The 13,914-nt window shown below is 55.9% G+C and overlaps 1 protein-coding gene across 1 annotated transcript; it reads left to right on the top strand.

Annotated features, from left to right (window-relative positions):
* Positions 1-5,815: 5,815 nt before the first annotated feature.
* On the top strand, positions 5,816-13,554 carry Barhl2 (BarH like homeobox 2). Its single transcript, XM_042684749.1, has 6 exons — positions 5,816-6,201; positions 7,572-7,911; positions 8,153-8,351; positions 8,645-9,286; positions 11,132-11,357; positions 13,242-13,554. The coding sequence occupies exons 1-6, from the start codon at positions 5,816-5,818 to the stop codon at positions 13,552-13,554; spliced, it is 2,106 nt and encodes a 701-aa protein (XP_042540683.1).
* Positions 13,555-13,914: the final 360 nt, after the last annotated feature.

The following is a 13,914-nucleotide window of genomic DNA, read 5'->3' on the forward strand; positions in this document are numbered from 1 at the left end:
GGGGAGAAAGTTTGCTTCTTTAGGGGTGGCAGAGAGGGCAAGAATTGGGTCACTGGGGTTCGATGGAGTGGGAGCGCAGGCGGCCAGAGGCCCGAGGCCCGAGATCAAGGGGGCCAGCATCGCTCGGTCTCCCCCATCTGCCAGCGGAGTGTCTCCCCCCTCTCCCCCAGCGGGGTGTCCCTCCAACTGTAGCTGAAGACGCTGGGATTCAGTGGCACCCCGGTTGTCGCCGGAGACTACTGTCTCCGTGCCCAGGTCACACAGCAGCCTTTTAATCAAAGGTGTGCGGAGGGTTCGATTGCAGGGTGAGCTCCGTGCTCCCCCTTCCCCTCCCCCGGATCCGGACGCGCCCCGCGGGCGGGACGTCTCCCCGACTTCACCTCCACGGTGCTCAGGGCGGTGTGGGGCGCGGGGCGCCCCGGGGAGCCGGAAGAACCCCACCCCCTCTCCACGACCGACTCTGTGGGGGCTGCTCCCCCCACCCCGCTCCGATCGGCGGCTCCAGTCCAGAGATTCCGTCTGGGAACCGGGGGAGGGGTGGGAGGGTCCCCAGGAGGGCCAGGCCCCGGGACTGGGATTCTGAAAGTCTCATTTCACTGTGTTTTTCCCCCCCTCCCCCCGACCCGAGCACCGGCAGGAGGGCGAGGGGCGAGCCGTCCAAGGGAGGAGTTCACAAGCTCCGGCCTGGGCGTCCGAGGAGGCTGCGGGGCGCTGGGACGCCTGTCCCTGGAGCGCGCGCGCGCGGACGCGGAGACCTCCCCGGCAGACACCCAGCAGGGCGCGCGCCCTGTGTGCGCGTGCGCGTGCGGGGAGCGGCACGCCCTCGGCCAGCCCGCCGCTGGCCGGTCCCCTCCCCTGCTGGCCACCCATCGGCAGAGAGGAAAATCTGAGTGCGGGCGCGTTACCCACCCTCGGGGAGAAGCGGCGGCTTCTAATGTGACCTAATGAGCGCCGCGAACCGAGCAAATATTATTACATTGAATACGGATGAAATGAGGAAAACAGGCACGCCTTGGAGCTGTGTACGTGGGAACCCCGGTTCTCCCCTGGCTCCCTCCGATCTGCCACCGGATTTGAGAGGTGAACCCGCAAGCCGGCCCGGGGCGCGCGGTCAGGTGCGCACTTGCGTGTGCACACACACACACACACACACACTTCACAACTTGGGTCCCTGTCACACAAATACAGACACATCGCCCACCAGGCCACCTTCTTTCAATAGTTTTTCTCTCCCAGAGAGGAAAAAAAACAACAACAACAAACCAATCCTCTCGGATCAGACGTGAGTCCACCGAGATCTCCCTGGAACGGCGCTCTGGTTCGGCACACACCCCGGGAAGAAGTTGCCCCGGGCGCCCCGGGGCGTGCAGCTTTCGCCTGGGCGGGGTGCGGGGCAGGCGACCCACTTAATTAGCATGGAAATCCACAGCCCCTCCGAGGGCCAACTGTTTCTCCCTCCCGCCCCCACCCCTAGGGATAGGGAGTGAATTTGGTGAAAAACAAGCATGAAACAATTAAGGTAGGGTCTTTCCATAAAAAAAGGACTGGCCATTCTAATTCCCTTTAAAGCCTGGAGGGACAAGGCGCTAGGGAGAGCGAGAATTAGCTGGGAGTTGGGGTGGTGTGTGTGTGGGGGGGGAGAGGCACGTGATGTCTGGGTGTGCTAGACGTGTCCCAGACGACCAGGCAGGCTCCTTGGTTCCCTCTCCACTTCTATGGAGTCCCCCTTCCCCCCCCCCCGTCCCCCAGGAAATGCAGCGAAGGAGTTTGGTTGTCCTAGCGTCTTCGCCCCCCCGGGTGACTAGGCCTAGGAGGTTCCAAGATGAGGAGGTACGTCTGCCCGTGAAAAAGAGGTGAGGGAAGGCGGGGAGGATGCAGATCCCGGCCCGAGGGTGCCCCCTTTCGAGCCGAGCTGCTTCCTTCCTGCCCACGACCCCAGAAAGAGGTTCCCGCGCCTTGGACGAGCGCGTTCTCCCAGGCAAAGGCGTTGCGGCTGAATGCTTTGTTCTTGCTCCCAAGTGGGTGCGTTGGGACTACAAGTGGCCTCCACGACCCTGGTCCAGACCCCTTCCCGGGTCAGGGGCAGGCAGTCCCGCGGGTGTGAGCCTAGGATCGGAGCATTCTGGAGGCCCTGGAGGCTCACAGAGCAGATCGGGTCCCCCCCCTCCCCATCCCGCCCCCCACCCGCCGCGCTATTCTGGGATTCCAGCCGGAGACGGGGCGGGGAGCTTTCAATTTGTTCCAGTGATGGCTCTAACTTAATAAGGCGATTGATTAGCGCTCAAAGTGCCGTTTTAATTAGTCGCTTGTTAATTAACATCGTAAATGAATCCCCCCCACCCCACCCCTCTGATTGGCATCTTTGCTCAGCGCTCCAGGGCTTGCTTTTCTCCTGCGCTGCTGCCGCCCGGGTCCCTCTCCACCCTCAAGAGTTGATAGAAGAATCTATCTTCTGCCTTCGTGAGGTTACAGAGATCATTATTTATTTTTATCCCCCCCCCCCCATGATGCAGCCGTGTCACAGGGAGACTTGTAAATTTCTCCAGGAACTGACCCTTCGCAGGACAATGGTGCAATTTGGAGTGGCCTCTACTTTCCTCACAGTTTCTTCTCACCCCTGGTTTGAAAGTGATCTTTCTTCCTAGGCCTGCTAAGATCACCTAAATTCCCTCTCAGAATCTGGGTTTCTAGAAAGAAAAGAAAAAGTAGGAGGAGGGAAAGAGAAGATACAATTCTGGTAGGGGTGGGAGTAGATCATATCCTAGAGGGAAAGCGGACACGGTGTCTTGCTGCTCACGTCTGTGAATAGCGCATCACACTCCTTTTCTAGCCAGTGTGGTCCAAGAACACACTCAGAAGACATCCCTACAACCAAGACTTACCTGTAGATGATAACCCAGCCCTATAGGTAAGAGGTTATGAGTTTGGGCACTTTGTGGAAATTTGGCATCATTATCTCCCTTAGTTACCATACATTCCATTACTGGCAAGGCATCTCCTTCTTTTGTCACCAACACACCCTTCATTTCCTCCAGGAAGCCTTTCTGTCACTCCAACAGCCTGCCCCGAAGCAAGGTTTATCTATTCACTCCAATGACCTCCCACTGTAGCAGATTTCAGTTTGGCTGGATGATCGTGATGACCATTTCCAAAGCGCTCAAACTCCAGTCTACTCTCTGAGGCTAGTGCCCCTTTCCTAAGCACCTGGCATAGAATACCTATGCAGCCATGTCTATTGACTGAGTAAATGGACAATGCAAATAAAGAAAGTTAGAAAGTAAAACTAAAGGCTAATGAGTGTCCCTATTGCTAGAAATAATTGGAACATGGTGATCAGAAAGGTCATGTGCCTTGCCCAAGGAAATAGCAAATAGGACGAAAACTCTCCTCAAGCATTCCTTTCTTCCTCCGCAATGCTTGCCTTCCTGCCTACAGTGGTCTGTACACCACACATTAAGAGCCATCTTCTGTAAGTCCCTTCTAAACTGCTCATTTTTACAATTTTGGAGAAGCAATAACCCTTGCAAATTGTATTATAACACCAGAACAATCTTTCAGTATGTTGGTCCCTCCAAACGTGGTAATTACACAGATTCTCATTTTAATTTCTTTCTTTCTTTTTGTCCCAGTCCTAGGTTTTGAACTCTTGGTCTGGGTGCTGTCCCTGAGCGCTTTTTTTTTTTTCCTCTCTTAAGGCTAGCACTCTGCCATTTGAGCTACAGCTCCACTTCAGGCATTCTGCCGGTTAATGGAAAAATCTCATGGACTTTCCTTCTTCGACTGGCTTTGAGATTCTCAGATCTCAGCCTCTTGAGTAGCTAGGATTGCATGCATGAGCCACCAACACCTGGCATTGTGTGGTTTCTTTCCCCTTATGTTCTTGCATTTTACCATTCTCTCTCTGCTTCCAATTTCCGCTCTCTGGTTTCAATCTACTTAAGGAAGACACTCTATTTCTGTGTGTTTATGGTTTTTCTCTATAGTACAGTATTTGCCTATTTACATATACATGTATGTGTATAAATGTATGCAATTTATGTATATGCTGGAGAGTACATATGTACTGGATAAACATCGATAGAATAAAAAGAAAGAAAAATGAAGTCTTAAAACGGTGAGAAGTCAGACAATCTTCAGGGAGTCAGGCTTAGAGCACGGAGAGCTTATCTTGCATCTTATAGAAACAATAGCCAGTTCCTTCGGCTTGGAATTCTTGGCGCCGCCTAGTGGAGGGAAGGGCCTTTGCACCTCAGTTACACCAGTTGACACAGTTGTCATCTTGAAGGCTCCTTAGAAGCGGTCAAATTAAATCTGATGGAAGCACCAGCTTCAAGTTCTTCAGAATTTGTGTGAGGGCGAAATTCTCCAAAGTTAAGAAGCTTTTTTTTTTAAAAAAAAGTCTGACCATCCAGTTTAAAAGAATGCCAAGTCTAGGTAGTGAAGTGGGAGATGTACTAAGATACAAAACTTATTAAAATGTGTGTTTGAATCAGTTACTGTGGTAGGAAAAAAAGGTTCTTTGTGGTGTTGATTGGTACTAAATATATCCTTCAGGAAAAAGAATTAGAAAATAACGACTTTCTACAAAACAGTTCCAAAGTCTTTGAAAAAAAAAAATCATCCCTCATTTAAAAAAAAGGAAAAAAAAAAAAAAGAAAGAAAATGAGAACTTGGAAGTGAGCAATCATTTTAAAATTCAGACCAACAACACTATTTTCTTGTATCTAAAACCCAATGGAGGGAAATTCAGAAAGTGAGATTAAATTTAGTAAATGCATAGTCGTTCACTTGGAAATGTGATTTCTTTTTGAATTCTGATTTTTAAACTAATGAACACTAAATTATGCTTTTCTTACTACGAAAGGGACGACTTTTTGACACACAATTTATATATACTTTCTGGGGAAATAATAGCAAAAGAGCAGTGTGTCTGGAAGGGGAGAAAAAAATAAGTAAAAGGACGGAGAAGTTTAAGCCCTAGTCCTGGGGATTTTGTTCTTGGTGGTTTGTGATCTGGTGTTTGAGTACCTCTTTAGATTCCTCGGGTCATTTCCTGTCTGGGAAGGACCCACGCATAGGACTTGGTAAAGGTCAAGGCTGTAGTTTTCCTTCGCTCCTAAAGCTAGTATAGAAGAAATCTCCTGCAAGAATGGATATTTTTCCCCCTTAAAGAAAATAGAATCTGAACGATTTCCAAGGCGAGGCCCACCGAGTTCCGGTCTGGTTTGGGGTTTTCCTACCCCGCGCATCCCCCCTCCCCCCCCCCCCCCCCCCCCGTCCCCCGACACTTGGACCTTCCCTTTCCCTTCCAGATTTCGTAGGTCGCATTTCCAGCGTCGTGAATCATTCCCGGCCAAGCTCCGGGTCGAACCTCCCAGCACAAGCTGTGCGATCCGCCTTTTTAAAAAAAATTTTTTTTTCTTAGCTCTGGAGTCATTTTCGGCGTCGGAACAAAACAAAAACAGGCTTAAATGAATTATTTATCAAGGTCGAGAATAATTGATTTGCGCAGGGCCGTCAGATCTGGGAGTTTTACATTTGTCTTCTCCCTCTTTTCCACTTCCTACCCTGAATCCTGCGGCGAGGGGGAGAGCGAGGCGGGGGTCCACCCTCCCCCCAGGCGAGGGGGAAAAACACCCCCCACCCCACCCCCAAACCAAAATAACACCCACAGCTCCTTTGGGAAGTTGGCGGGTGATGTCAGCGTGGGCAGAACCCCAATCGATCACCGAAGAAGGGGCGGGGGGGGGGGGGGAGAGGAGCGATCGCTCACAGCCCGAGCGCCCTTCCCGTGGTGGTCAATTCGGGTGCCAAGATGTCCCGCGTGGGCTCTGGGAGGGGGAGGAACCTGGCGCCCCGGGCACCCCGGACCCCGGCGCGTGGCCGCAGCGCACGCGGGACGCAGGGCCGAGGCCAGGCCGGCGGAAAAGGCTTCTGCGTGGCCAGCACGCAGGTCCGGAGCGGCGGGAGGCCAACGCCACCCACCACTCCCCCAATCCGGCCTCCATCCCAGGCTGGCCCGCCTCAACAGGCCAGGGCCCATCCGCACGTTCCCTGGGCCTCTAACGGGCCCAGCGTCGATCGGCCCCCCGCGGGGAGCCGCAGCCCGCGTGGCATGCTTCCGCTCACCCACGCGGCGTGGGTCCCACCGCCAAACTCCCCATCGCCTTCTGCAAAGAAAAAGCGCAAGTGGATCGGAGGGTGGAAATGCTTTCCTCGTCCGTCCCATCTCTCCCCGCTGTTCTTAGCCTACTACTAGGGGGCAGGGAAGGAGACAGGGAGAACCTCCAAGATGAGAGAAAGAAACTGCTTAACAGCCCCTCAAAATAGCGCGGGCATTTTTGGGGAGGGGGGTCAAGTCTCTCCATTTCCTCTCCCCCCCCAAAGAAATCGAAAGGGGGCCGCGTCTCCCATCGACCCCTTCCAGACTTGGGGCTCACACCGCAGTTCCCAACCAAAAGCAAGATCGAGCCCCGGAGGCCACTTCCCACACCTCCCCCATAAGGGAGAAGAAGAAAAGCGGTACCCTCCTCCCCTCAAAAAAAAAAAAAAGAGACCTACAGAAACGCATCTAAACCTCGGCTTCTCCCGCCCAGCCCTGGGAGGGAGGAAGGGCCATCTTCTCCTCCTGGTTCTCGGCACTGGCAGCGACGCCAAGCAAGAAGATCCATAGGGTTCTTCAAAAAATGGTAATTTGGAGTAAAATGTAACTCCAAGAACTTTGAATCATTCATTAGCACCTTATAATTACTCCGCTAATTAGGTTGACACGGCACTTCATCAGGAGTAATACGCCGCCTTGTCACTGGCACTTTCCATTACTCTGACATTCAACAAGAGACAGGTTGGAGACGTCCTACAGGAAAAGAATGCGAGCCGCTGCCCCGCGCCCGCGCGTCACCGGCCTCGCCCCGGGTCCCAAATGGATCCACGGCGACCGTTCTCCTGTCCCGACAAGTGGGGGGACCCGGCGAAAGGGGGAGGGGACCGGCCAGCGTGTGGGGTGTGTGGGGGACACACAGACTCGCCCCCGGGGTTCCGAAGCCCGCCGTGCACCCGGCCATCGGAGGAGGACGGGGCCCCGTTGGCCCGCGTGGGGAGAAGATGTTTAGCCAGGCGTCTTCGGTTGGAGGCCCGGGTTTGGGGGTGGGGAAAGCGGTAGGGAGCGGTCCACGCCGAGCTGTGGACGCGGATCTGGGAGCTGCTGGGGCCTAGCCCGGGACGCACAGGCTGCCGGAGCCGGGGTGGGGGGGGGGGGGAAGATCGGAACGCAGAGCCTGCCCGCGCCAGGCCCCGGGCTGCGGGGGTCCACCCAGGCCCCTTCCTCGGCCCTCAGTGTCTCGGGGCGGTCTGTGCGCGCGCGTGTAGAGGGGACGCTGCGGGGAGTCTGCCCGGCCCTCTTTGCTCCTCGCGCCCGGTCCACCCGACTTCAGGAAAAGGGCAAACGGTGGCCCCGGCCTCGCCTTGGAGCCCCCCCCTCCCCGCGCGGGTCTGCCTTTGCCAGCGTCCCCTGCCTTGCCTCCCCCTCCCTTCTCCCTGTGCCCCTCACTCGTGATCGTGGGCTCCGCCAGGACCACCGGACTAAGGGGCTCAGCAGCTCGGGGGCTGCCGGCCCAGGCTGTGCGGGTTTCTCAAAAGAGCAGCGGGGACCGAGCCGCGCCTGCCGACGGGCTGGCGAGCCGGGCGCCCATTGGCTCCTGGGCACGTCGGCGTCGCCGGCTAGCGCGGGGGCGACCAATGGGGGCGCGCGGTGCCCGGCGCGCGGCCCGGGCGGCGGGGGGCGCGGCGGCCGCGGCCGTGACGTCACGGGAGGGGGGCCGGCGCCGCCCGCCAGCGGCCGGGATTACAAGGGAATGCGCCCGGCAGCGGCGGGAGTCGCCGGGCGCCGCGTCTCCGCCGTCTGCTCCGCCGGTGCCAGCGTCTTCCCTTCCTTCTCCTTCCTCCTTCCTCTTCCTCCTCCTCCTGTTCTTCCTCCTCCTCCTTCTCTTCGGGTCGCCCCCGGCTACCGCGGAGGGGTCCGCGCGCCACAACTTTCCCAGAAAGTTCAGAAAGTCGGGGCCGAGGCGTCGGTGGTCGCGAGCCGCGGCCACTTTCCGAGGGCGCGCGCGCGCGCGCGGCCACTAGGCTCGGCTCTCGCCGCGGCCCGTGCCAGGCTGCGGGCGGACCCCGGCGGCCGGTGCCAGGCTGCGGGCGGACCCCGGAGGCGGCGGCGGTGGCGGCGGCGGCAGGGTCGCTCCCTGCCGTGGGCACCTGCGCCCGGGGACCCCCGCGCCGCCACCGCCGCCCCCACGTGCGCGGTGGCCCGGACGCGGAGCGCACGGCCTGGCTACCCTCTATTTGTTTATTTGGGGGTGACTTTCTCCTCCGATCGTTCTTTCTCTCGATCCCCTCACGTTTTGCATAAGGGGGAGAAAAAGGGAAAAAAAATCAAAAGTTGTGTCCAAAGTGTCCACCGATTGCCACCTCCCGATCACCTCGCCTCCGTTCCCGCCCCGCTTTTTTTTTTCCTCCTCTTTTTTTTCCCCCCGAAAGCAGCGTCAACCTGGTGGTCCTGCTTGATTTTGTGTTCCGATCATCGATCGCTTCCTTTCGCTTCCTCGGGGCGGCTGCCGACCGGCGCGAGGCGTTGGACCTCATGTCGAAGTGACAACAATGGAAGGGACCAGCGGGTCGAGTTTTGGAATAGACACGATCTTGTCCAGTGCCAGTTCGGGCAGCCCGGGCGTGATGAACGGAGATTTCCGCCCGCTCGGAGAGGCCAGGACCGCCACGGATTTTAGGAGTCAGGCCACCCCGTCCCCGTGCTCGGAGATCGACACCGTGGGGACGGCGCCTTCCTCGCCCATCTCAGTCACCCTGGAGCCCCCGGAGTCGCATATGGTCCCAGACGGGCCCCAGCACCACCACCACCACCATCATCTCCCGCACAGCCAGCCGCCGCCGCCGCCCGCAGCCTCGGCCCCGACGCAAAGTTTGCAGCCTTCGCCTCAACACCAGCCGCCGCCACCGCCACCGCCGCCGCCACCGCCGGCTGGGCAGCAGCTGGGCTCGGCCCCCGCGGCCCCCAGGACTTCCACCTCTTCTTTTTTAATCAAGGACATCTTGGGAGACAGCAAACCCCTGGCCGCTTGCGCGCCCTACAGCACCAGCGTGCCCTCCCCGCACCACACGCCGAAGCCCGAGAACCACGCGGCGCACGACAGCTTCAGGCCCAAGCTGGAGCAAGACGACGGCAAAACCAAGCTGGACAAGCGGGAGGAAACCCAGGGCGACCTCAAATGCCACGGTGAGTCGCGCCCCCCCTCCGGCCCGCCCGCCGCCCGCCCGGCGTCCCCTTCCTCCCCCTCCGCTGTCGGCTCCCTTCTCCAGGGCGCTCCGTCTCCGGAGAAGGGGGATTTATTTATCCCGGGATCTTCCCACCCGATCCTCCGCCGTCGCCCAGTGTGCAAATCCGGCCGCCGAGGCCTGGGCGCCGCAGCCCAAGTTCTGTTTATTGTTGGCGCCTCCACGCCAGCCGGCCCCTTTCTTTGTTTTACATAATTTCCATGTCTTGGGAGGCTGAAGGTGGCAGCTAGGAGATCTGATGGGAAATACTTTTTATTTGGGGCCGGGGAAGAGGGGGATGTGGGGGAGAAGAAAACTGAATTGGTTGTTTTTTATTTTTTTCCCCTCAGGATGGGAAATGGAAGGGGAGGTGGGAAAAAGAATCTGCTTAGCGCCCCGGTGCCTGGGGGTGTGAACAAACCGATCGTTATTTTATGCAGATGAAGCCCCCCTCCGTAGTTTTCAAACACCGGCTCAGGAATTGTTCCGTTTAATGAAGGGAAAAAAATGTCCCCCCCCCCCAAGCTGATTAAGCAACTTTCCAAAAAAAAAATAATGATTAGGATGGAGAATTAAGTTTTTAAAAAATATGATCAGTTTTCTTTTTTTTAAAAAGCACTCTTTTTGCCAAAAGAGCCCCCAATAAAATGTCAGTATCTTGGTAAATTTTTGCCTTCTTAAAAATTAGGAGGGGGTAGCATTTATAGAAATAAAAATGTAAGAGGCAGGATTTATCTATTTTTATAAGGTACCACAGAAGTAATCTTCTACACTTCCCTTTTCATTTTCTTCTCAGGTAATTCCATAAAGGTTCTGGCCTTTGCTTCGTAAAAGAGTTTTTTTATGGCAGGGGAGTGTTTTTTTTTTTTAATACTTCACTGATAAGTTATTTACTATTACTATTATTATTATTGTTGTTATTACTTTGTTCTTTGGTAAAGATACATAGTATCTAGAAGGTAGGATATTGGCTCCTTGTTTTACTATTGCAACATTAGCATAATAGTGCCCAAAACAGATGTACGGTCTAGGCTGGCGATTTTTCCGTGCACCAACCTCCCCAGTGGGTCAATTAGAGAGATTATTGTTCTTCCTGCAGGGAAGATCAAGGAGTGCTGCACAAACGGGTACAAACAGAGAGGGATTGACATATCGATTTCCAGGCATTTCAGTAAAAAACCAAAGTTGACAAATAGAATCCGGAAATCTGCGCGCTGTCACCTGGTCGGGCTGATTTTGAGCTCGCCTGCCACAGCCTTTACCTGGTAGTATATGGTCTCTGGGAAGCCTTCAAAGACCCAGTGTAGGCGACTGCAGAAAGCTTGATTCCAACATTGCCCAAGTGTCTCTGAGAAACCAATGTCTAACTTGTAAGAAGATGGTAAGGGGGAAGTCAAATGAGAAAAATGTCCCCGCCTGAAAAAAAAAATTAGCAGGACTTTTGAAAAGGAGCAAATAAAAAAATCTGTTCTTCGTGAAAATACTGAAAAGACAATGCCTCATCCCAAACCAGGACAAAGAGCCTTTTATTGAAATTCTTTTTTTTTTTTTTTTTTAACTTTCAACTTCCAACCATCAGAAGATCACACAGCCTTTTTGAATCCTTTTTGGAGCACAGTACAAGGTCTCAACTCCCCAACCAGAAAACAATCTTTTTCCTCCATGAGGTCCAAGGATGTGTGTGTGAGCAGGGGACACACTGCAGTGTCCCCATGGTTAGTGGGTGGCCTGGGAAGGTAGAAATGTGTGTCTGGAGGACACCCTACCTGTTTCCATGTCAAGTTATACAACTTGGTTTCTTTCCTAGGAACAAAGGAGGAAGGAGACCGAGAGATCAGTAGCAGCCGAGAGAGTCCGCCGGTGAGAGCCAAGAAGCCCCGAAAAGCCAGGACAGCCTTCTCCGATCACCAGCTCAATCAGTTGGAGCGTAGCTTTGAACGACAGAAGTACCTGAGCGTCCAGGACCGCATGGACTTAGCAGCTGCACTCAATCTCACTGACACCCAAGTGAAGACCTGGTACCAGAACCGCAGGTAAGGAAGGCTGTGTGTGGGGAGCAGAGGCATCTGCTATTTGGGTCATGACTACCAGCAATCTTCTTCTCCCTTGACCCCTAAAGACTCTAGGGACCGAAGAGTGCCACAGTGGACACTTGGGGGGTGCTTTCCAGGCGAGGGCTGGGGTTAACCACACCCCAAGGTGAGAAGGACAGAGGGTTTTAACAGGTGCTACTTTCCCTCTGAAACCTGAGCTGTTGGAATTCCTCCCCTGCTCTCCCCCACCCCCCATTTTGTCCCCAAATCAATCAAGTCACATCTTCTCAAATTGAGACATCTGTGCAGCTGACACTCAGGCCCAGCGTGTGTGTGTGTGTGTGGGGGGGGGTACTCTGGACTTGCCCCAGCCGGTTCCAAATGTGCCTAAGCCAGCAATGAGGCCCAGGACCGTGGTCCTCACAGAGCTATCCCACCAGTCTAGGCTTAAATTTGAAGCTGTTGGGAGAGCTAAGGGTCTGAGCCTTGGTCATCATGGCTTTAGAAATGAGTAAAGCCCAGATGGGTTAGACTGGGGTCGGCAGCCCCAGGCTGGAGAATCAGGCAGCTGGCCAAGTATCCAGACTGGGGGGCGGGGGAGTGGTGGTGGTGGTGGTGTCCCCAACATTAGCTGCCTCTGATGTCAAGCCTGCCCGGGCGCCTCTTGTTTAGAAATTAAGCAAGCAGCCGGCCTTTCTGGCAGGGCCATGAAGTGTAGGGCCGGGGCTGGGCAATCCGAGGTGATCTAAGGCGAGGTTAAGCTGTCTTTTCCACGCCTAGTCCTCCTCTCCCTGGTCTCAGCTTTTCTCTCCCCCTCCTTTTCTCTTGTTCCTGTTCTAATCGTCCATAAGTGCAGTTGGAAATGCCTATCCAGTTGTCATCTTTACCATAATTTTCTGTCTCATTACATACGGTTTCAGCCACCCTAATTCTGTCGGAAAACATTAGTGTCATTTGGAGGCAATTTAAAATGGGCGACATGTTTATTAATTTGGCTGGAGTTGCTGGGTAAGGCCCACCAGCCCTAGCTTTCCTTCAGGAAGACGGCAGGAGCAGCCGCCTGCTCCCCTCTCCTTCCTAGCGGGGGTGCAGTGGGGGGGGGGGGAGGGAGGAGACTTAAGCAGGAACAGATCACAGGTTTTAATTATGACTTTCTCCCCGAGGAGAAAATATCTTGAAACCCAGAATAATCAGGAGCTCTTGTTCCCTTGGGATAGCCCTCTCTCAAACGAAATTTGGTTTTTAAAATCATGTTACCCTCTTTGGCCCCAAGCCCCCCCACCCCTTGACCCCACCCCCTGCCCTGCTCTAAGGACCAGTGATAAAAGAGTTATCACCGTAGCCCTTGGAGGGAAAGGGGGTGGTGGTGGTGAGAGTGGCTGGGGTACAGGGCCGGGGAGGGAGGGGGGGGGCGGTTGTCTCTGCTACTCTTTGTTTAGTCCTGGTGACATGGAAGGAAGGGAAGAGGAGCCCGGAGCGGCGGGAGCTGATATTTTGGGCCGGCTGGAGGGTCCCAGAAAGGGAAGATTAAGAAGAGGAGGAGAAAGACCACTACTGGGGGAAAAAAGGAGGGGTCTTCTTGGGCCTCCAGGGAAAGTTTCAGGAAGTGGCCGGACTAGGAGGGCTGAGCGTGGGGGGGGAAAGGTAGCGCCGGGGACCCGGAGAAGGCCCCGCGCGCGGCTGGCTCGTAGGGTTCCAGCGACCCGGGGTGTTTTTTAGGCAAGTGCTTTGGGCTTTGGGTCATCGGAAGAGTGCCGTGTGCATTCCAGGGTGCCCGAAGGCTGCGTGGGGTGAAGAAGAATGGGGGAGGGGAGAGGAGAAAGGGCCCCGGACTGTGCCGGGACGGTGCCCACAGCCGCGCGCGGCGCGCGCGCTCTCTTGCAGGACCAAGTGGAAGCGGCAGACGGCGGTGGGTCTGGAGCTGCTGGCCGAGGCCGGCAACTACTCGGCGCTGCAGCGGATGTTCCCCTCGCCCTATTTCTACCACCCCAGCCTGCTGGGCAGCATGGACAGCGCCGCGGCGGCCGCGGCGGCCGCCGCCGTGTACAGCAGCGTGTACCGGACTCCGCCCGCGCCCCACCCGCAGCTGCAGCGGCCGCTGGTGCCCCGCGTGCTCATCCACGGGCTGGGGCCCGGCGGTCAGCCCGGCCTCAACCCTCTGCCCAACCCCATCCCGGGCACCCCACACCCCCGGTGAAGAAGCAGGGGGTGAACGGCCCCCCACAACACCACATCACCCCATCCCGATCTCTCTCTCTCTTTCTTCCCTCCTCCCCCCTCCCCGCGCGTGCACCGAGTCACCAAGGCCTCGGAGTTCAGAGAGGAGAAAAACGCTCACCCCACCACCCGTGAGCCCCGGAAGGTCACCCCCAAAAGAGGAGCCAGCGCCCTCTCTTCTCCATCCCCCTCCCCCCCTCCCCAGGCAGGGCTGGAAAGCTCCCCCACAGCCGTTGTGACTCAAAAGTACAACCAGTAAGTGACACACACACACACACACACACACACACACACACAATCAAAAACCCGCAGATTCTTTAACAGAACAAAACCGACTTTA

This window comes from Dipodomys spectabilis, unplaced genomic scaffold, assembly GCF_019054845.1.
Source record: "Dipodomys spectabilis isolate Male_0828 unplaced genomic scaffold, ASM1905484v1 ptg000002l, whole genome shotgun sequence".
In the NCBI taxonomy this organism is placed as follows: domain Eukaryota; kingdom Metazoa; phylum Chordata; class Mammalia; order Rodentia; family Heteromyidae; genus Dipodomys; species Dipodomys spectabilis.

Coding starts and splice junctions, on each gene's coding strand:
- Barhl2 (XM_042684749.1), top strand. CDS start 5,816: ATGTCCCGCGTGGGCTCTGGGAGGGGGAGGAACCTGGCGCCCCGGGCA. Junction 6,202..7,571: donor AAGCGCAAGTGGATCGGAGG/GTGGAAATGCTT, acceptor GGGCTCCGCCAG/GACCACCGGACTAAGGGGCT. Junction 7,912..8,152: donor CTCCGCCGTCTGCTCCGCCG/GTGCCAGCGTCT, acceptor GGCCCGTGCCAG/GCTGCGGGCGGACCCCGGCG.